Consider the following 23,279-nt stretch of genomic DNA (forward strand, 5'->3'; position numbering starts at 1 on the left):
TAGTGCTTAGAAACCAACAGTGCCCCTTTTAGTAATTTTGTTGCCTCTGACAGGGACATAGTCACCTTTAGAATTTGTTCTGGAAGATCTCTCACCAGTCTTGTGCAGCCCCCTCCAGCAGGCTGGTTCCTGTTAGAACTCTTTCCTGAAGTTCTTTATGTGGGTCCCAAGATATCCAACACACAATCCAAGGTTCTGGAATCTCCAAGAGGGTCCATGAAAGTGTGAGACTTCAATACCCACAATCAACTTCAACAAAACCATTACAAATCCACTGGTAGTACTCCAGGCTGGAGTTTTTTGTTGTAATGTTCCAGGTGAGCTCTATTAAACTGTAGCTTGCAGGGAGTCCACTCTTTAGTCCCTTTGAAGCAGGTTTGATCCACAAGGCTGTAGTTTCAAATGGTGCAAAAAGGCGCAATCTTCAGAGTGCAGGCCTTAGGAAATGCACATCAAACTTTCAGCATGGTACATCTTGCTTTCCTAGGTTTCAAACAGCAGATCTGAGGGGCTATGCCCATCTCAGATACTTATTCCAACTTCTCTGGGTCAAGCAGGAGGTCACTCCTTTCCAATGGGCTGCAGGGTTCCACCCAAAGGTCCGACCACTTCCTGCAGAGTATGGCAAAATGCTAACCCAGAAACCACTACTCTTCGAAAATTCAATATGTCAGAATTTTCAGCAGGGAGAGAAGAGCTGGCAAAACACCCCTAGGATGGCTAATCTCCATAGTCTCCCTCCTTGCATCTGCTCATTCGATTCTTAAGCCTAGCATCTGGCTGTAGGTGAATAGGGTAGAGTTGTAAATAACACTGGGGTCCTCCCCCTACTCTTGAAGTCCATGGCTTACGACTCCTCCCCCTGCTCTGGCATTCCTATGCCCAGCAACCTCTCCTCCCCTAAAGGCTTCCTAACCCCAGGGGTTATTTATCACCTCTTCAAAGCAGCCAGGCTCACCCCCTTATCTCTGACCAATCAGGGCAGAGCAGTACAGGGTTGAATATTGGCTAACAGACAAAAAAAGTCTTATAACTTCTTGTCTGTACATTTTACAATATATTCAACAATACCATATTGTTGGATTTATCATTACCATTCTACTGAGTCCTTTAATCCTAGTTTTATGGCTTTTCTTTCTCCAGTTATTAACTATTAACCGTTTACAATCTAAACTTATGGCATGGGATTTGCAATGGGGAAAGTGACTCGGGCCATTTTTCCAGCACAAGGGCTTATAAAAACATATTTTATAAGTTCTCTACATATATCTACAGGACCACCCCCCCAGGTACACCTACATATATCTACAGGACTACCACCCAGGGGTTCTGAATATGCAAAAATATTGCAGATCCTCCCTCCAGAGTGCTCCTGCCACCAAAGTCGATTTTGGGCAGCACTTTATCACAATGTGGGGAGTGAAATGTGCAATTTCACTTTACCCAGGGCATATAAAACTCATTTTATAAGGGTCCACCTTATAGATACCTCCCCCCCTCTAAACCCCCCCCCCATGCCTGGGACACCTAGGGGAGACCCTGGGGGAACATAATATGCCCAACAATTGTAGGTTAACCATGTTTAAGTGCCCCAAACAGAAAAGTCGAGTTTGGGCACAATTTACTTTTTAAAAGCAGTCCTGTAGCCCAGAGCCACTTTTAAAAAATACCTCAGGCTTTAGCAGTGCACACATGCAAGTGCAGAAAGGGCTGCTGGCCTATAAACTGCCATGCCCTATTATTATACTAGGGACTGATAGGTAGATTCAATCCCCCTGCCCTATTATGTACTGGGGCCCTATGGGGTAGGTCATAATCACAGCGATACCCCAACCCTTAGTGTACCCTAGTGTATGTATGTGTTTTCACTGTATTCTAAGTGTTTCCATCATATCACTGGCCCTGGGCCTGGTTAGGCAGAGCCCAGGGTCAGTCAGAGTCATTTACCACCAGTACCATTCTGCAAAAAAGTTGGGGGGTGCCCTGGGCACAGGATGTCTTTGCGACATTCATTAACTAGAAGGGAGTATCCTGCGGAGTATTTTAAAGCTACTGTGTCAGCAGGGTGGGTTCTTTATGGCAGCTAGTTTCCCAAATGTAAGGGAACATCAACTGAAGTCCTCACTTCCTGCTGGATGAGCTGACTGTCTGCTTAGTACATAGATGTCTGCTTTGCAGCCTGCCTGCCTTCTCAGAGAGGGAAGATGAGTTCCTGACCCTGCAGGATGGGAGACTGTCCAGAAGAAGTCCAAAACATTTCCAGTAGGAGAAACACCCTGAAGAAGCTGACTGTCAGAGAAAGCAAAGACATTCTTGGTCCCGCTGAACTGCGAGCGGGTGCGAGACCTACCAGAGCGCTTCCAGGCGCTGTGTTGATCTGATGCGCGATTTAGCAGCGCGTTTTAAAAGAAACCTGTCTTTATATTTGCTTTACTGCTTATTTTGGTAACCCTTGTTTTTAAACTTGAACGCCCTCACTTGCACTATAATAGTCGACTCACCGCGTTTTGCGGGTCCCGGTCTCCTGTGGGCTGGCTGTGGGAGCCCTGGGCTTCAGTGGCGGCCATATTGGGTGAGGGGCCCGGGCGGGGCGGTCTAGTGGCGCAGGCGACGGACAGTTTATTAAGGAGGCAACCCAGGAGGCTCGCCCTTGCCATTCTTGGTCCCGCTGAACTGCGAGCGGGCGCGAGACCTACCAGAGCGCTTCCAGGCGCTGTGTTGATCTGATGCGCGATTTAGCAGCACGTTTTAAAAGAAACCTGTCTTTATATTTGCTTTACTGCTTATTTTGGTAACCCTTGTTTTTAAACTTGAACGCCCTCACTTGCACTATAATAGTCGACTCATCGCGTTTTGCGTGTCCCGGTCTCCTGTGGGCTGGCTGTGGGAGCCCTGGGCTTCAGTGGCGGCCATATTGGGTGAGGGGCCCGGGCGGGGCGGTCTAGTGGCGCAGGCGACGGACAGTTTATTAAGGAGCGATGTTTACGCGCAGCGGTCACGCGCAGCGGTTGCGCCGGATTACCGCCGGATTACCGCCGGAGTCACGCCGGAGTCACGCCGGAGTCACGCCGGAGTCACGCCAGAGTCCAGCCCGTCTGCGCCCGTCAGCGTCCCGGAGGCGGGCGGGGCGGCGGACGGGGCTCTACTATCGCCTGACTCCGTCATAGAGTCTTCTTGGCGTCACTATACATCAGGTGAGTTACGCTCACTTCGCCCTCTCCCCCCCCCTCACGGGGGCTGCCGCATCGTTTTTCCTGGTCGGTTCAGGGGTAAGTGCTGCTGCCCTGGATGCGGTTGGCTTCCGAGCTGTACCGTGTTTTCCTCCCCCAAGAAACCGATCGAGCATGCTGGCCATCTTTGCATGCTGCTACATACTAGATCTCTTGCCAGACATGCGCAAGAGATTTATGACCTCTTAGAGCTGGAAAAGCCCCTTTGTCTCATGTTAACTGAGACTTGGCTGGGGGATTTTTCCAACCCTGATGTGGCAGCGGCCATCCCTCCTGGCTACAACATCTACAGGCAGGATAGACCTAAGGGTAGGGGCGGAGGAGTGGCCCTGGTGGTGCAGGAAAGCGTGGTTTGTTCCATCCTGCCGATTGTTGACATCCGGGGCTCTGAGTCCCTTGCTTTTTCCATCACCCTGGCACCTCACCAATCCTTTAAGGGTTTGTTGGTGTACAGACCACCTGGCCCTTTGGGCACTTTTTTTGAAGACTTTGAGTCTGTCCTATCTGGGCTGGTGCTGAAAGCAGCTCAGTGCATTGTCGCTGGAGACTTCAATCTCCACATGGATATTCCATCAGACTCGGACACCATCAAACTCTTGGAGGCTACTGCCCCCTTGGGTTTAACGCCGTTTCTTGTGGGACCCACCCATGTGAAGGGGCATACCCTGGACCAGGTGTTTTCTACCATTCCCCTTGAGGTGAAGGAGATAATTCCGGTGCTGTGGTCTGATCACTGGCTGGCCAAATTTTTGGTCAAAGGCGCGATGAGACCTGTCAATATGGGGTCTCAGCAACAGCAACGTGCCCACCGGGCTTATCACTCCGTAACACCGGCAATGCTTGCGCAGGCAGCTCTTGACCACCCGTGCCTTTGCACGGGTGATCTTGAGAAGGACTTGGAAGCCCTGCAGGGCTGGCTAGTGGACAGACTTGATGACCTTGCCCCAGTGATGGCCCCCCGTTCTACTTTGAAACGGGTCTCGGCCCCGTGGTTCACGGCGACACTGGCGTCTGCCCGGCAGTCTTGCAGGGCGGCGGAAAGAGCGTGGCGTGCCCAATACGATCCTGAGGCTAAACTGCGTTATAAATCTGCGGTGAAGGCCTATCAACGGGACATTCGTTCTCGGAAAAGGGTTTACCTTGCTGGGAGAATAGAGGCTGCCTCTAACTCCTGCAAGGAAATCTTTTCCATTGTGAAGGAATTTACAGCTCCCCGCTCGAATGTCGCCCACGATATGCCTTTAAAGTCCTGGGCGGCGGACCTTGCCAAGTTTTTTACTGACAAGATAAAGCTTATCCAGGACTCTTTCCATCGGGCGGTGCCAGCAGGTGTAACCTGTATAAGGGAGGACTTCCACCTGGCTGTTACATCTGGCCCGTCGCTGGCAGTCTTCCCGCTCCTGTCAGCCGCTGAGTCGTTAGGACTCATGGGCGCTCTTAAATCCGGCTCGCCTCTGGACCCTTGTCCGGCAAAGTTCCTCTCTAGAATGGCGGAAGTCCTAAATCCTCTGGTCAACCCTTTACTTAATTCATCATTGAGCCAGGGCTTGGTCCCATCAGCCTGGAAACAGGCTATGGTGATCCCCTTGCTGAAAAAGCCTGGCCTTGACCCGGAGGCGTTGGTCAATTATAGACCAATTTCTCTCCTGCCTGCCTTGATGAAAATCTTGGAGAAGCACATTCAAATGGTGCTCTCCAATTTTTTGGAAGGGCATGAGCTTTTGCATCCCTCCCAATCAGGCTTCCGCCCTAATCTCAGTACTGAGACTGCACTCCTGGAGGTGTCGGAAGACATCAAAGGAGTTCTGGACTCTGGAGGCAGGGCCATGCTGGTCATGTTGGACCTGTCGGCGGCGTTTGACACCGTCCCCCATGATCGCCTGCTCTCGAGACTTTTCGAGATAGGCCTCAGGGGGACGGTGCTCAGCTGGTTTGTTTCATTTCTAGCCGACCGCCGACAAACGGTCTGGACCCCGCCGGATTCTGCTGTGATGCCGCCACTGGGTGTTGGGGTCCCTCAGGGCTCTATTTTGAGCCCGACCCTCTTTAACATCTTTATGACCCCTTTGGCGGCTCTGGCGGAGTCTTTCGGGGCCCGGATCGTGTCCTATGCAGACGACACTCAGCTCCTCTTCTCCTGTGAGAGGGGAGGAGATTTTAATGGGGAGAGCATCCGGGATTGCCTTGGGGCTGTTTTCAGATGGTTTCATTTGAGTGGCCTCAAGTGCAATCCAGAGAAATCTGAGGTGCTCTTCTTTGGGTGCGCGTCTGACCCTGACTGGCATGGCTGGTGGCCTATTGACATGTTTCCACCTTCCTCCCCTTCTTTAGTTGCCAAGAACCTGGGGGTGAAGATGGACAAGGGTCTGTCGATGAGAGCCCAGATTCTGGGAGTGACGGGTTCTTGCTTCAGTCTCCTGAAGGTACTTAGAAAGTTTCTACCCTTGTTATCGGAAGAACATTGGAAACTGACTGTGCAGGCTCTGATCGGGTCCAGGTTGGACTATGCCAACGTCCTCTACCTGGGCCTGCCGGAGTATCTGTTACAGCACCTTCAGGTGACGCAGAATGCGGCGGCTAGAGCCATTTATGGCTTAAATAGGCGAGCTAGGGTGTCGGGCCTCTTGCAGGCCCTGCACTGGCTGCCTATTCGCAACTGTATCATCTTTAAAACGCTGACTTTGACCTATAAGGCCCTACACTCTGGAGGCGCAAAGTGTCTCCAAAGGAGATTGTCCTTTTATCATCCGGCCCGGGCGCTCAGATCAGAATCACAGTTTTTGGCTGTTGTGCCGCGCGTCCAAAAAGCCCGCATTGGAGGTCGCTCCTTTGGTCTGCGCGCCCCCCAGTTGTGGAACGCCCTGCCGCTGACACTTCGTGGTGCCACTAGTCTGTTGGCCTTCAGGAAAGGTCTTAAGACTTGGTTGTTTACTTTATAGGCTCCTTTCTCCGTTTATTTTATTCCCTGCTGTTTTTATTGTCGTGTTGTGTTACTTTCTGTAGGTCTCGCTGTGAAAGCGCCAGGATACTCTTTTTGAGTCGCTGTGCGCTATATAAAAAAACTGTAACATAACATAACATAACAGGTGCTGACCCTTGTCACCTAGTTTCCCTGATCTACACATTAGCCAGTTGATCAATTACTATTCCCGTACTTCATAAGAGGACCATAGACATTGGGAGAACTCCTAGTGGGGTGTATCTCTTCACTGAGATTAATAGATGATATTGCAACCTGGTAACTGTATTTTTTATTTTTTTATTAGCATTTTGCATGTTATGCATTCACAGTTCAAACAACAGAAAGTAAACAGTGCTGTGTAATTGAGATGAATCATGCAACCTGTGTCACACTCACACTGCTAAAAGTCCCATTACAGTGACATAGTCCAGTGGAAGAGCCACAGATACATCCACACACCTAGAGGTCCGGGATAGTGAGCAAGTAGATGGTAAGGGGGGGTCCTATATATCCCTAGGTAGTAAGGCCATTGACCGTTCTTTGCATAAAGTTCCAGCAGTTCGCTACAGTATATCATATCCAATTGCCACTGCCGCTTGATAGGCCCTGTGCGCTTCCCCCAATACATCGCAACTCTTCGTTTAGGTAGCAGCAGGCCACTGCCACGATTCTGCGGTTTGCGGCTGCAGATCTTTGACTAGGCAAAGCAGGCACAGGTATGGGTGGCCCCCTAGTGGTTCTAGCGTCATGTCAGTCAGGGCTTCCTTGACCTGCGCCCAGAAGCGTGGGATGGGGGGGGTTCAGGACCACACCAGGCGTAAGAAATCTGCATCGAGAGCCCCACACCGTAACAGTGAGCTTCCTCCCTTAGACAAAATTTACATAATGTAACCGTTGTGTGGTACGCCTGGTGGAGATACAACTGGTGGAGGCACTTAAAATAGATAATATGTAATTTGCAGTTAGGGGTCAGCATGCTAGTTTGTGTGCAACAGTACGCCCAGTCAGCCGGTGTCTACAGTGGGTTGAGTACTGCATGCCATTTTTCTAGTTCCAGGTCAGGAGCTACAGGCTTATCAGTCTGGAACGAGATATATAACTTGGTCATGAGCCCCTTGCTTGAGGTGCTAGTCAGTAAGGTGTGCAATGCGCAGAGTGTAGGGGGCTCCCCTGGGAATTGAGGTTATTGCTCTTGTATGGCCGCTCTAAGGTGGAGGTGTATGGTAGTCAGCAGCGGAGTGTGTCCCTGCGTGTGTGAGATATCGTCGAGGGTAATAAAGGTCCCTCGTGGGTAACCACCTCCCATGGTCTTCAAACCTGCTTCATTGAGAATCTTTAGAGCTCATAGTTCTTGTGTGACCAATATGGTTGCGTAACCAATATAGCTGTGGGAGTGCTGGGGCTCCTTATGTGCCCATGTTGCGAGCAAGTGCCATGCCTTAATGGTGCAGTGAATCGTGTTAAATTCAGTCCTGGCGATATGAGTGTGTGTGTGTAATACCTAATACTTTTGATATTGGCCAGTCTACAAGCCTATAGCCTACCAACCAAGCACAACCACCAAGAAGATGGTACATGTCTGAAAATGCAACTCTACGTCTATTTAAACTCTCTGCTTCACTTCATGCTTCACCAGAACCACAGGTTTACTATGAGATAGTCTGATCACATTTCCGACCTTCTCATATGACACCCAATGTGTCTTACATATGCCACCCATCCTCAATAAACAGGGTTGCTTTTTGGCTGACAACCCAGAAGTGTCTTAGTGCTTGGTTTAGTGTTTTATGCTGCATCTTTCAAATTCACATTCACACATTCTCTTCAGTGGCTATTAGGGCATTTATGTTTATGAGTCAGGGCTGTTCAGGTGCAAATTGCATTTAAACCAGTTTTCATGAAGAGATGTGTGCCAATTACGTTCACACCTTGTGTTCAGTTGTACATGATGAAAATTGTTAAGGTGGTTACTGGAACCATCACGTAGAAAGGTTGTGTAGGGCCTGGTAATATCATAGCTAGATTATGTAAACTCTCTATATTTGTGGCGTCCCAGATCTGTGGGAAAAGACTCTAGGTGATTCAAAACGCTGCAGCCCAGATTCTGCCAAAAATTCCTAAGCACCAGTTGGCTTCATGGGCTCTGGGGCCTTTCACTGGCGTCCAGTGCACAAGATAATCCAGTTTGTCTTGCTCACCAAGCAATGCATAAGAAGGGGCCGCAGCTGATAAAGAAATCGTTACGGCCATACAGCCCTAATAGAACATTGCGCTCCAACAACAAGCGGTTGTTTGCAGTCCCTAGGATCAAGAAAGTTGGGGCTGGGAGATGGGCATTTTCTTTCTGAGCTCCCAAACTCAGGAATGCTCTTCTGGTGGAGCTGAGAAAGATTGAATTGGAACTGAGATTTAGAAAATGCTTGAAGATTGCTCTTTTTAATGAGTTTTGTGTACTGACACAATGTTTCTAGCACCGGGAGGCTCTTCTGGTTAACTGTGCATTCTAGAAATCTACAAGAATAGAATAAGTGGCTCTTGAGATCTGTGCTACGCATTATAATACATAATTTCAGCTGTTTAGACAGCCGTTTGAGAATTAGTGTTGTGTCTCTGCTATGTGCATGGATATTTGCCAGATTGTGCTTAATTTGGGCTATTTACCCAGCAGTCAGGTGAATAATTAAGGTATTTGCTATTTACAAGGCAACTAGCTAATTCGTTCATAATTATGATATGTAGCCAGAAGCTGGGTAAACAGTGAAGTTTCCTAGCAGTATGCTTGGCCGCTGAACCAATGGGGCATAATGTCTGCTATTCGGACATTGGCTGGGTGAATAGAGAAGTTTCTTTATTTGATCAAACGTCAACCAAACAGTGCATAAAGTCTTTTACTTAGCCACAGGGCAAGTAAATACTAAAGAGCTTCTGCTATTGCATGGCTAACGTCTAAACAGTGCATAACCTCTGCTATTTAGTCAGCAGCTGCATAAATAGTGAAGTTCTCGACTATTTACAAGGATCCAAGTGAAATGATAAATAATCTCTACAAGTTAGCCAGAAGCGGGTCAATAGAAGAGAAAATCCACTAGTTACCTGGCGGATGGCTAAATAGTCAAAACGACTTTGAGTGTTGCTGATGGAGATTCCTCGGATTCTTCACATGATGGTTACTGGCTGCTGATGAAGCAGAGTGAATGATTATGTGAATGAGTGAACGTGAGTAACATTGGGTTGTGCAGCGCACATATGCAAGCGTGGGCCTGGCCTTGAATATCCTACAAACGGATGACCTCCCAATTCTCAGTTCACGGGTGAGCACGTGCTATGTGCTACATACTCACTCTCCGGTGTCTCCGTTTGGAGTAGCCTCAGCCTCCGAAGCGTACTTCCGGTCCCTCCACACGGTCTCTCGGGAGCGCCAGCGCCCGCGGCTGCCGTGTGAAGCCCTGGCAGGGAGCTGGCTGCAGGTGCAGTGTTCGTGCAGGTGTGCGTGCCCTGCGTTCCCTCCAGAGGCATGCCAAGAATTGAGCATTCCCCTGCAATCAGCGCCTACGGGCACAGCTGAGGATCACTTTACCACAGAGGGGAGGAAGGCCAGACCTCCTCCCGCACGCACACTCTGAACTTCAAACCAGGTGAGCTTATTGCTCTCATACTTTGGAGTGCCAGGAAGTGGCGGGGATGTATTCTAACCTGCGCTGATGACTTTAGTCTATACGTTGCGGAACACATTAGCGATCTCTGGTTGGTCGTCGTGGCCGATGGGAGTTTTAAAGAAATTACGTACTTCGCAGCAGCCTTGACCTTTCACAGTTCATCTGTATGGAATTGCCTGTGATTGAGGCTGAACAGAAGATACGTGTTCTAAAGGTCCTTGGCGTTTCTACAATCACCCTCACTATATGGACTAGAAATTCACTGACAGACTGCAGGGTCTGATGAAAGTGCGAACCCTCGTGAAACCAGCAGTATAAGCTCTCTACTAGCTTACGTGCATGCAAGGCTCAGCGTTAAATTGCTTGTCGCTGTGCACAGCGACTACAGGAGGTCCGGATTCTGGGCAGTCCATGAGCCGGTGCTTCCGCTAAGCACCCCTGATCCCCGACAAACCTCTAAGCGCTTGAGTGACAGTGGTAGATCCTTCAGTGTCCAGGGCTCCAGGCTGTGGAATTCTAGAGCCTAAACTTCAGAGCACAGCTGAAGCACATGCTTTGCAAGGAAACGCTCGAGGCAACTAAACTTTTCCTACTTTGTTTCAGTTGATCCATAGCCTAAGTTCTTTTAGGTTTAGTGTCTCTTATGACTGCTTCCACGTGGGCCGTCTCTGAAGGATCACAAGGTGGCACGTGCAGCTTGGAAGACTTGTAAACAAAAAAAGAGTATCACTGAATGCACTGGCACTGACAATAGGGCCTACAGTGGGTGGTACCAGTGGCAGGAGTGATAATAGACTTAGCACCAGTGGTGATTGTCGTATTACTAGTAGGATTGTTTTGTGTACCCTTGCTGATCGTAGTGCTATGGTTGTACATGGAGTACCCTTACTTTTAGTGCCCAAGGTAATGCTAATAGCGCTGGTATGTTTTTTTTCAAGTGTCTGTTGGCATTGTCAGGGGCGTAGTTTTAGGGGGATATTTGGGGTGTTTCACCCCGTCTAATAAATATATGTTCTGGTAAATAGTTGGGTAAAGGTGCTTTCAGGCGGGTTTGTTAAAGTGACTGTCGGATTTCACCAGAAATGTTTACATACACGCAGACAAAAAATACACTCACTCCATTTCTCTGTATTGAGTCTTCAGAAATGTTGGTTATTTTACAAAATATTCTGTTTTCTCTCATGTAATACCCCCATGAATCCGCATTCCTCTGTTCCTTAAGACCCTCCCATGGGCATTTCTTGTCATATTATGGATTTTAACATTGTATGCCAGCGTGATTGTTTGAAAATCTGAAGCTCAAACCCCCTCTCCCCCAATGTTATTGGCATAGGTACACCCCTGGGCATTGTTTGGCTGCATAGCTTCACCAGCACTAGCAGCAGACAGAGAAGGAGCAGTAGCAGAACTGAAGGCAACAATAGAAGCAGTGATAGGGGGTTCCTTTAAGGGAAGCACGTGTTTCTTAATCATCTTTATATTGACTTAAATGCTGTGTATTAATATCAATGTTTCTTAGCAGATCCATTGTGACACTGTGACATTGACTCAGTGTAATGTTAACCCACTATTCTAGATGTAGTTAAAGTAAATGGGCACTGACTTAATAACAGATCTGTGCAAATGAAAGGCGTTGGCTGCATCCTCTGTATCTTTGTATTTTATCCTCGCACGCCTTTGTTGCTGATCATTGTCTTACTCTCTTTAAAGGTATGGCCAGCTGAGTGGCATGGTGGAACCCATTGCTGGTGTCTTTGGTGCCTTCGCAGTTGGTTTCGCAGAGCCTCTCCTCCCGTATGCCTTGGCCTTTGCTGCCGGGGCAATGGTGTACGTGGTCGTGGATGACATCATTCCAGAGGCGCAGACCAGGTAAGAGGGCATGCACTCTCTGCTGGATAGGTGCTTGGTGGTGTCTGTTCTTGCAGGTCAGTGCAGTCTCCTGTTCCACTGCACGTTTCTGTGCATTGGCTGAAATATCTTAGTCTGTTCTGCAGAAGCTTCCTGTTCAGGACCAACCCACGACCACAATATTGCTACAACAGTTGGTCTTGTTGTTAATATTTTTTTCTGCCATACTATGATACTGGTCTATTATAGTCTGCTTTAATATTTGAGGCATGTATTAAATACATCTGGGTAATTGTAGGCAGTTAGTGGCTTTCATTGCTAGTTTGGACTGAGTGAGTCAGTGACACGTTACACTCTTCCCTGACATATGACTGACGCTGGTCCTGCCCTAGGTTGCTTTGAGTCCTTCGCCATGCAGCAGTGGTCCTCGTATTGTCTATAGTCGTCTGATGTGCGCAGGCATGGCATCCAACCTACATTCAAAAGAGAAACACCTGCCAGTGGATGCGTAGCACGTGATCCATAAAGTGCTACTACATTTTGACATGGATGTTGGCACTATCTCTCCTACTGCTGGGTTACATTGGTGTTCCATGAAGGGGTAAACTGTGAAGGAGGGACAGAGACTCCTTAAAGCCTGGTGGCAAGTTGTTTGGCTTCCTAAATGTATATTCCTTTCTCCCAACCTCCGAGATGTGTGTGCCCCAGAAGTAGTAGGCTGTTGGTTTCATGTGCATGCTGTGATCTTCTGTGATGCCTAACTCTCCTCTCTCTTTTCATTTCAGTGGCAACGGGAAGCTGGCCTCCTGGACCTCCATCCTTGGATTCGTAGTGATGATGTCTTTGGACGTTGGCCTGGGCTAATGACAGCACTCATTGACCTGGACATGTTAGGGGACAGATTTAACAGAGAAGAATATTGCTTTTGACAAGTTGTGATAGGGAGCAATGGGTTGGGATTTCTCAATTTCTTTCAGCGTCTGATATGTTGAAGTATGATTGTTGTGATTTTGAAGGGGGACCAATATTTCCTTCTGGGTTCTTGTCTCCCACCATATCTGTGCTTTCTCCACACGTTTAAGATAAAGTGAAGAGCACTTGCTGCTGGGGGAGATCAGGACCTCAGGAGTCAATCCAGCCTTGCTGGTTTCTCAGGCGAGTCTAGCCCACATTTTGTGTGCTTTGATGCTTATCTTTTCGTATCAGTTGATGGTTTTGATAGCAAGTTCTGCTTTATGCCGGGATGAAATTAACAGGTTAGTAAAGTTAAGTAAGAAAATACCTTATTGTGACATAAACTTATTGTAACATAGAAACTCTAGTATGAGAGATGGCCACTGATCTCTGGGAAACAAATTGACATGGAGTATGTACTTCAACTTTCAGTAGCACATATCCAAGTGGAACAGCCAGATAGATGCAGTCTGCTCCAGGGCTGGCCTGAAGGCAGTGCGACTGGTGCGGCCACACCGGGCGCTGACCTGTGACAGGGGCGCTGACCTCAGGGGGGCGCTGTGTTGATTAGGGCCGGACTGGGAACCAAAACCGGCCCTGGCAAAGTGCTCGGCCGCCCCCCCCCCCCACCCCCACGGGGGTTGGGGGGTGCCGCCGAGCTCTTTCCGAGGACCGATTTTCTGCCGATTTTGTTACAGGGACGATTTTCCAGCTAAGCTGCAAAAACGGCCCTATAACAAAAATGGCCCCCAGGGTCCCAAAACCGCCCCCCCCCCCCACCCATGCAGCGCACAGATGGATTACCTGGTGCCTGCTATGGCCAGTCCGGCCCTGGTGTTGATCAATAACTTAGGATTGGAGAGATGAGGGGTACTTTAGCCTGGTGGTAGTGACAGAATGAAAGGAGGTGGTCATATGCTATGGGGGCACCAAAAATGATTGTGGCACTGGGCACCACCAGTGCTAAAGCCAGCCCTGGACTGCTCTTAAAGAACCAGTACTAAATGAAACAAGTGTTGTTCAACTTTTCTTTAAAATAGTGGAATGTGAAATCAGTCTTTAGAGGTTTCTTTAACAAAGGTTTGCATTAGTACATCAGAAAAATAAGTAAGTACTCACAAGATAAGACCTTTGTGATGCTCTCATTACTGTAGGCAGAAGCTACTTCATACTACTAAGGAATCCTTTCATACTGAAAGAGTGATTTCTGTGGTCACCATGGCAGTATCACCCCAAATGCCCACAGTTTGTGTCCCTCACTTAAGGCCTCATTATAATGGTGGCTAGACCTCCACTGACAGGCTGTCTGTGGCGGTCTGCCCGACATCCAGGCCATCCGTCTGACAACTGGATTGCAATACCGGCAGTTGGAGTGCAGAGGCTAGGGGGAAAGACCACCGCCTCCAACAGGATTCAAGAACTTTCAGTAGGTTGGAAACCTATCCCTACAATCAAGGCAGTGCTTGCGCAGGCACCGCCGTAGTCATTAGGATGTTCCTTTCTGGCTGTCTTTTCAAGGTGGTCCCACTGTCATGAAAAGGCAGGCAGAAATGGAATTTGGGGGCTCCAAGCAGGGCCCCATCCCCCTTCGGCCACTGCTAAGTGGCCTGGGGGGGCACTACCCACACATCCATGCACTGTGTGCCTGGCACTACATGGTGCCTGGCACACAGTGCATGATTGTGCACAAAAGGCTTTTTACCATTGTGGCTTGTGCTGCAACTCTTTTCCTGGGCTGCAGGACATGCAGTAGTATTAAAAAGCACTTTCTTACTGCTGTGCTGGCGGTCTTATCTAAATGTGGCGGGTAAGACCACCAACTCATTGTCAGACGGTCTCCCATCCAAAGCGATGGCGGTCGGCAGTCTGACTTTCCTCCATTGTAATCAGGCCATTAGTCTGGGAAACTGTTAGGTTTCACACAGAGGCACTTCCACTGGGTCTGCTATTGGATGCCTGTGATCTGTAGCCTAGCTCCTACAGGGCCATCAGTCACGGAAGGTTTGATGGCAGGCTGTATTTAGGATAGTTACTCCAACTTGCATTTTTTCCTGCCCGGACCGGTTTGCAAGGCATAGCAGACCCAAACCCCTAATTAAAAAAAATTAAAAAAATTCCAACATGCATGGAAAAAGCTCACTGCCCAACTGGGATGTTTTTTTTCCCTTTCACTGTAACAAAACCCGATCTTGGTGTTTGCTTGTATGAATCAGAAATAAATGCAGAGAGGGCCATGTAACATGGTGGCCCACAATGCATTGCATTTTGAGGGCTCCTTCTATCTTGCCACAAGCACTTGGTTAGGTAGTTCCAGCAGAGGTACTTGTATGGCAGGCAGGCTGCAGCGAGGAGGGTGGAAGCAGGGCCTTCACTGCCCAAATTACTTGGCTGCTAGGCAGTATAGTTGTAAAGGACCTACCAAGTCATTATCTCATCATACGTGTGCCACATTTTATATTAAGAATCATGAAGATAATTTCCATCCTTCTTTATTCAAAGTATTAACTCACCACCATTTTGAGAAGCTATCACACTGTGCCCTTAGCAAACTATGCAGTTCAGGAAGTGCCCTGTTTTGCACCCATCTTTCAAACCAAGAGTCATTGCTAAGCAATCAAACACATTTAATTTCCTAACCACCCAATGGATTGAGTAACTTGAGTAGCTAGAAGTATATATTTCTCTGACTGTAGCACTCACTAAAGACTGAGTCGCTATTAGTGCTAGGGGCCTGTTACCCTGGGTTACCTAGCAGTTATTGATGTGCATAACAAAATGGCATCCATGTTGAAATGCTTTGCATATCCTGCTTCATTCTGGTTCTTAGCAGCACATACATTTTCAGTGGAAAGAGAACATTGATAATTATTGTCTACACAATGGGACACATTTCATATATTGTTTCAAGAAATGGTCCTTTTGTACACACTACTCGGTAAGAAAAAGAAACAGAGCAATTCACCAGCAGTTACTGTCAGGGAATATAGAAACAATTGAGTCTCAATGAATTTTGATTCATTAATATTGTTAGTTATGATTATTTATATTTTCAACAAATTCCCTGTGTTGACCACATCGGTTAGTTGCACCCTTCTATTTCTTTAATAAGTAGAAGTGCTGTGCCTCAGTTCCTTAGGACTTTCATTGGTCCTGATGCAGTCTCGCTGCTCAATGAGGCCCATCTTTCTTTATAGACCTGTTGATCACCACAGAAACCTCTCTGGATTACAATTTATGCTGTAGTTTCTTGGAATTGCACAAATATATTCTCAAGACATAATGTGGCCCACCTAGAAATATCTAATTGAGTTGCCTTTAGGAACAATGTTCTTAAATACAACTCAAGATATTTCTAGGTATTGAAAGGTCAATAATTGATGCTGGTATTCACAATATGCAAGTTATTATTAGAACCGTATTTTGTTTTAGGGGACGAGGGGATATTCTGTAAACCACAACAGTTCCTAAAGTGTGCATTGGCATTTACTGTGTAAGCAAAAAAGCTGATGTGTGTAAAGTTTTGTTGCACACTCTCTAAAACTATTATATATTCAAACACTGATGCCTTTCTGCATATGTTCAGGTGTTTGCCCTGTCCTCTCTGCTTTCCAGCCTAAACTCCTTCAATTTACCTCTTGGGTTTTCTGTTTGTGTCTTAAAAATGACTTTTGTTCGATGTTCTGCTGGCACTCTGTTGTCATAGCACCAAGCAAGCGGCAGCATAGCAAGCACAGTGAGTCTTTTATATGCCCATATGCATATTGCTAAATACTGTTATGTGACCCAAGAACACTCTGAACACGATCCTTGTTACATCAGCAAAACTGGAAATGACTGAGACAATGATAGTGCATGCTATGCTATGCTTGATTATCACTGTACAGATTCTAAAATAACTCTGATAGGCATTCCAGCTGTCAATTGCAAAGCAGGAACAACGTTTACAGAGATGCTTATCTTGGCAGCTAGAGCACAAAGGACTTCATTACTAGTGACCCGTAATAATTCATGGTATTTCCCCACCCCATGAATTACTGTTACCTGGTCTCTGGTAATCTGGGGTTAGGGGCATAGTGGTAATTATTAACGCTGGGCCTAGCAGGTGTACTGCCTCTATGCGAAGTTCCACGGAGTTGGAAAGCAATTCCGTGGAACTTCGCTCCACTCCGCTCCACGCCCTCGCAAAATAATTTAAATGAATTAAAAGGCACATACCTGCCCGCGGCTGCCTCCTCCTTTACATTGCTGCTCTCCTGCCTCCTCGCCGTCCCTCTTCATTAATAACCCCTACGTTGTACGACTTGCGCATACGCACCTGAAAGACATAAGATGTAGGGTCATTAGTAAAGCAGAACGGCGAGGAGGAGGCAGGAGAGTGGCTATGTAAAGGAGGAGGCAGCCACGGGGCAGGTAAGTGCCTTTTACTTCGTTTTAATTCATTTGGGAGGGTGGAGGGGCCGGCGACTACGCTCCGCTATGGAGTCGTAGGTTTGCCTGAACTCCGTCTTCTCAACGGAACGTGGACATCAGGCAAAACGACATAAACTCTGCTGGCGGAGCATAGTTACCCTCCCGGGGTTAGTAATTATGACTTTTGGAGGCTATAGCATGCATAAATTGGACTTACTATGAACACTTCCACATTTTTCACCGGTATCCCACCCAGAGGCTTGTCCGTCTTGCAGCAGGTGAAGTCTCTGGGTGAATCGCCATGGAACTGCGGTATTCCCGCCAAACTTGTACTCCAACGAGGCCGGTAAAAAAATTACCAGCCACGTCAGTATTGTATATTTGGTAGGAGCGTATGTTACTGACTCCATCAATTATTGGGCCACACTTCATGAGGACCAAAGTAAGCTCAGAACACAAGCATGTGTGTTTTGCAATTAAGATATTGTTCTTCGAAAATTCTTCCATCCTCATACCTCTTTTATTATAGAGTGAAACTGGTAGTTGAAAAACATTTGCCCTTTGCACTGAAGTTGAAGGTGGAATGGCTTCAAGGCTGTGGCTTTCTTCCACATGGGGTGTTGCCGTCTATCCATAAATGGGCTGCACAATGTTTCCTTGGGTTTCCCAGCCTTTCTTGTATGAAGCCATCTTCCAGGCATTGATGTCTTGTCCTTCTGAAGTCTCACCAGCAATGAGATTAAAATATAGTCCAGAAAATAACTGATTAGTATATTAATGTATTGAATGTTTGTTAATAAGTTGTCATGAAGCGCAGGTGTTTTGTCTCTTGATATGAAGTTTAGAGTTTTGATTTGTTTTGAATAAAGAGGACATTTTAAAATGTGTGTTTTTGTGATTTATTGTTTCGAAATTAACTTAGTAATAGAGAGAAGCTTTATTTACAGAATACCTCATAGCCGTCCTGCTTTCAGGCACCTAATCTCACAAGTAAATTACTATTCAGCAAATACTCCTACCTATGGGTCAGCCTGCTTCGGGGCACATAAAGTCACAAATACTCCCTCCTGCTTTGGAATATGTAACCTCAGCAGTGATCCTTGCTTCTTTGGGAGATATAACCTCACCAGTGGGCCATCTGTTTTGTATCACATATCCGCTTTTGGACACATACAACTACCAATGGGCCACTGTGCATCATATACCAGAGAACCATCCTGCTTCATGATACGTCACTTCATCGAAGGGTCACTATAATTAAGAGAACACGTTGTTACCAATGCGTCCTGCTGCTCTGTGTAACAAATCGTCAGCAATGTGCTGTGCTGCTTTAGGGCACGTAAACTATGCTATAGTCGCTATAGTGTTGTGCTGCTTTACACCACACAACCTTCCTTAAAGTCAAATATTGTCAGCAGTGTGCTGCTTTCAGAAATATATACTTCCTGTGGACCATGATGTACATATTGTCTCTGGTGACACCTGCTACGTTGGGGTTCATATACCGAGCAATAGGATATGCTGTTTAAAAACACATGCACTCTCATTTGGTCCATACAACTTTGGAGTTCTTATTCTATCAATGGGCTAAGCTACAGTGCTCAAGGAACATAACACCACCAATGGGCTAAGCTGCTCTGGAGCATATTTTCTTCACTGTCCTCTTCAAAGAGACCTGCTGATGGGGATCAGATATCCTAGCCAATGTTCTCTACTAATTTCAGGGACATATCACATCCATTAAACCATACGACTCGGGACATTACATTTTCCTCAGAGGTCTGAGCTGCTTTGAAGCACATAACCTGTCAATTGGGCCTTTCAACTGGGGAGTCCATTTTTATTTTTTAATTTCAGATATTTGATATTTCAGAGATCTAGCTTGAGGAAGGATAAGAGAGTTACAGATTTCATTTTTTTGCAGTGTTATTGCACTTGGGGATTTTCAGCGTAAAGATGCTGTACGTGACCTAAACGATTCAAAAAGGGGGGTGGTGATGGACAGAGTATCTGAATTAAGCAGAACACTCCTACCCAGTCAAAAGATCAGGGCTTGATCCATCACCGTTTTTTAGCTCACTGCACCATCCCAGTTCAGAACCTGGCTACATGCAAATTAGTCTGTCCCTGGCCCAGTGCATCATGGGAACAGGGCAGACCAAACTACCAAGCCAATTCTTTACTGGACCTAAAGCATGTGTGGGGTCTGGTTCAAATTAGAATGCAGAAAACAGGTTTAGATGAAGTGGATTAAAAACATGTCACTATACGAGTACCTTGTCTAGTCCCTTCCTTTAGTTCACATATTCTAACCAATATATCACCTTTTTTGTTGCACTTATCCTTACTAAAGTGTTGTCAAGATTTTAAACAAATACCTAAGCTCCACCAGAAGGGAGTCATGAATGACTGTATGTAGAATATTTCACTCCTCCCCTTGTTTACCGTAGCACTAGAAAAGGCTTGGTTACCTTTATGTCATCTGAACTTTCTTGGCTGCCTACACACTGTTACAAAACCAAAGGGGATGATGGACGGAGTGTTGAACATTGCAAGCACTCACCTAGAGTCAACTGACCTGGGCTTAATCCATCATCATTCTTTAGCTCACTCGGCCACCCCAGTTCAGACATGGCCATATGCAAATCAGTCTGACCCTGTGCCTCATTGGAACAGTCCAGCCCGAACTGCCAAGTCATTCCTTCCCTGGACTGAAAACAAGCATCCTGAGCCCGGTTTCTGCCTCATCAGCCAGACTAGCTTGAATCCAGTGGCAAAGTGAGCAAGGGACCCACGTCTGGGCATACCCAGCCAACTTGGGGCGAACAAAGCAAAACCAATGGGGATGATGGACGGAGTGTTGAACATTGCAAGCACTCACCCCCCGTTAACTGATCTGGGTTTAATCCATCATCATTCTTTAGTTCACTCCACCACCCCAGTTCAGACATGGCCATATGCAAATCAGTCTGACCCTGTGCCTCATGGGAACAGTCCTGCCCGAACTGCCAAGCCATGTTTTCCCTGGACCGGAAACAAGCATCCTGGGACCGGTTTCTGCCTCATCAGCCAGACTAGCTTGAATCCAGTGGCAAAGTGAGTAAGGGACCCACGTCTGGGCATACCCTGCCATCTTAGGGCGAAGAAAGCAAAACCAAAGGGGATGATGGACGGAGTGTTGAACATTGCAAGCATTCACCCCCAGTCAACGGAGCTGGGTTTAATCCATCATTGTTTTTAACTCACTCCACCACCCCAGTTCAGACATGGCCTGGCAGTTCGGTCTGGACGTTTCCCATGGGGCACAGGGTCAAGACTGATTTGCATATGGCTGGGTCCAAACTGGGGTGGCGTAGTGGGCAAAAGAACGATGGATTTAACCCAGATCTTTTGACTGGGGGAGAATGTTTGCATTGTCAGCATTCCGTCCATCATTAGCTGTAACACAGCACACTGTTAGAACAGTAACTCTCTTTTTTCATGAAAGTCTGGTTTATAAGTCCAACAAAATATAGTTTAGTGACTTGCCAGGCATTAAAAAAATAAACATACAGGATATTGTCCCAGGTTGTAGTCACTTTCAAATACATAATGCCATGATTTTAAATAAACTGTAAAGCAAAGGATAGGCTCCAGAATTGTTTCCATTGGACAAAGAAGATAACAAAGCTTTCAAAGCTATTTTTCCATTTGACATTACAATCTCTTGAATAACTCTGTTGAAAGTCTTCAAACTTGACTTTCGTCAACTTCTCATAACAAGCAGCAGGTATTTGATATATCAGAGATCTAGCTTGAGTGAGGAGAAGAGAGAGTTACAGATTACATTTTATCGCAGTTTTTTTGCATCAGAGTATTGTCAGCGTAAAGGTGCTGTACATGACATAATCCATGTGTGCAGTCTGGTTGAAATTAGAATGCAGAAAACCGGTTTAGATGGAGTGGGTTAAAACATGTCACTATTAGAGCACCTTGTCCAGTCCCTTCCTTTATTACAGTAGATATCAGCTTTTTGGGGGGCACATATCATTACCAAAGTGCTGTCAGGAATTCAAAGAAACACCTGAGCTCCACCGAAAGGGGATCATGGATGACTGGAGAATAGTTTACTCATTGTTCCTCTGAGGCTCCAACCCAGTGCTAGATTTGAGTAAAGGAAGCCCCCGAGAAAGTGGATTGGAAGAGACAGCCGCCAGTGGTTCACCGCAGCACTAGAAAAGGCGTGGTTACCTTTATGCCATCTGAACTTTCTTGGCTGCTTGCACTCTGCTACAACACATATATATTCTATCCAGTAACTCTCTTTTTTTCACGGAAGTCTGATTTATAAATCCAACAAAAATATAGTTGAATGACTTGCCAGGGATTCAAAAAATAAACGTACAGGAAATTGTTCCAGTTTGTATTCACTTTCGAATAAATAATGCCATGCCTTTAAGTAATCTCTAAAGCAAAGAATATGGCCCAGAATTGTTTCCATTGGTCAAAGAAGAAAACAAAGCATTATAAGTTATTCCTCCACTTCACATTACAATCTCTTGAATAACCCTTGAAAGTCTTCAAACTCCACCTTTGTGAACTCCTCAAATCAAGCAGCAGAAAACTATTAAATCCAAAAGTGACCTTTGCAATTTACTTTTAGTTGAACAAAAGAAAACTTGTAATCCAAAGGAAAAAATAAACAATCTTCTTACTTGACCTTTGTGAACTCTTCAAGTCAAGCAGCTGAAATTAATCACACTTAATGTCTTCACACTGAATGTCAGCAGAGCAGCTTGCACCAAACAAACTAATTGGAGAAGTGGATTGTTAGTGAAGCTTTCACTTAACACATCACCATCAGCAAAGACAAGACCACGGTTCGAAAAAGAAGTTTAATAAGGCTTGAACCTGTGCAATATTTCAGTACTGCAATTCCTTTTTATTTTGATGTAACTATTTATTTTGAAAATTAGTTTCTTGCTGAAAAGTTTAATTAAGGTAATTATATTAACTAAAACAACAGATGAGTGTTAGTAAATGTTATCTTGGGGATCATATTTTTTGTCAAATGACTTCCCTTAATTTGGGCTGTAATTCCTCACCAAAGTCCATGCATGTTATCTACCATGGCCACATTTCATAATTTCACCAATGGGCGAGGCTTCTCAAGAGTTTATTAAATAACAAGTAAACGATTGCCCTGTAGAGGAAATTTGCACACTTATGGAGTGAGTTGCTTTCACGCAGAAATACTCCCAATGGTTCATGTTGCTTTGGTCAAGTCACTTTAATAGCAGACCAACTTTCTTTTCTCATGGTGTCTGATCAACACTTCTATTCACATTCCCTGTTCTGCGGTACAGGGCTTTCGTAGAGTTACATGAATGAGCATTATGTGTCTTTAGGCTGGAAATCTCTTGTATGTTAGTATTACAGTGGTCTCTTTTCCTTTCAGCTAGCACTTGCATAGTCTTAGGCTTCAGTTTTACAACATGTGTGAGATTATCTAATCATAAACACATATTGAAGGAGGGACTCAGCAGTTGAGCTTCTACTTGTACCTACATATATTTGTACAAAGAAGTAGAAATTCTATAAACTCATGTTAAAATAATTATTTTCTATCCATTTGTTAACGTTGTCCATAGAGCTACTATCCCACGGGACCAATCTATCTTAGAAATAAGTTCACACACTATGTTCCAGGCTGTACTTTCAGGTCCTCTAATGGCTCTCTTCTTTTGGTACCCATATTTAGCCAGACTCAGAATGCAGGAAAACCTTTTTGGTTGTGGCGGCCAAACTGTGGAACACTCTTCCACTGTCTATGCCAAGTGCAGAACCTATTTCACTTCAGGAAAACACTAAATACCTGGTTTAACGTTCAGTACCCTTTTGGCTATTCTCACATCGTTTTTTTTCCGCAGCACAAAGACACCTCAATAGGTATCAGCAGTCAATAAAAACAACAACATAACATAGCATTGCTGGACATTTTACTGTGTTTTGGGTGGTTCTGATAGGATGCCGAACTGTTGCTTTGGATCAGGTCCCTTCTCTCTAGGTATTAGCTTTTCTGATCCTTTAAAGAAAGTTGCTTTACTACGTACTTTAAAAACCTACACGCACAGTCATTTCAGGGTGTGCCAGTAATGTTGCAAGTGAGACAATCCACCGTATTGCCTATCTTAGTACATATGTGGGTTGCTTCTGTAATCGCCAAGGATTCTCAAGCAG

General features: G+C 46.0%; 1 protein-coding gene across 2 annotated transcripts in view; it reads left to right on the plus strand.

Annotated features, from left to right (window-relative positions):
• Nucleotides 1-17,943, plus strand: part of SLC39A11 (solute carrier family 39 member 11) — a 2,376,444-nt gene extending 2,358,501 nt beyond the window's left edge. For both annotated transcript variants that reach the window (XM_078654275.1, XM_078654276.1), the window contains exons 9-10: nt 11,559-11,717; nt 12,482-17,943. In XM_078654275.1, coding sequence (XP_078510401.1) covers nt 11,559-11,717; nt 12,482-12,560 — 238 coding nt within the window. In that variant the 3' untranslated portion in view covers nt 12,561-17,943. The remainder of the gene's footprint in view (nt 1-11,558; nt 11,718-12,481) is intronic.
• Nucleotides 17,944-23,279: the final 5,336 nt, after the last annotated feature.

Source organism: Lissotriton helveticus, chromosome 7, assembly GCF_964261635.1.
Source record: "Lissotriton helveticus chromosome 7, aLisHel1.1, whole genome shotgun sequence".
In the NCBI taxonomy this organism is placed as follows: Eukaryota; Metazoa; Chordata; class Amphibia; order Caudata; family Salamandridae; genus Lissotriton; species Lissotriton helveticus.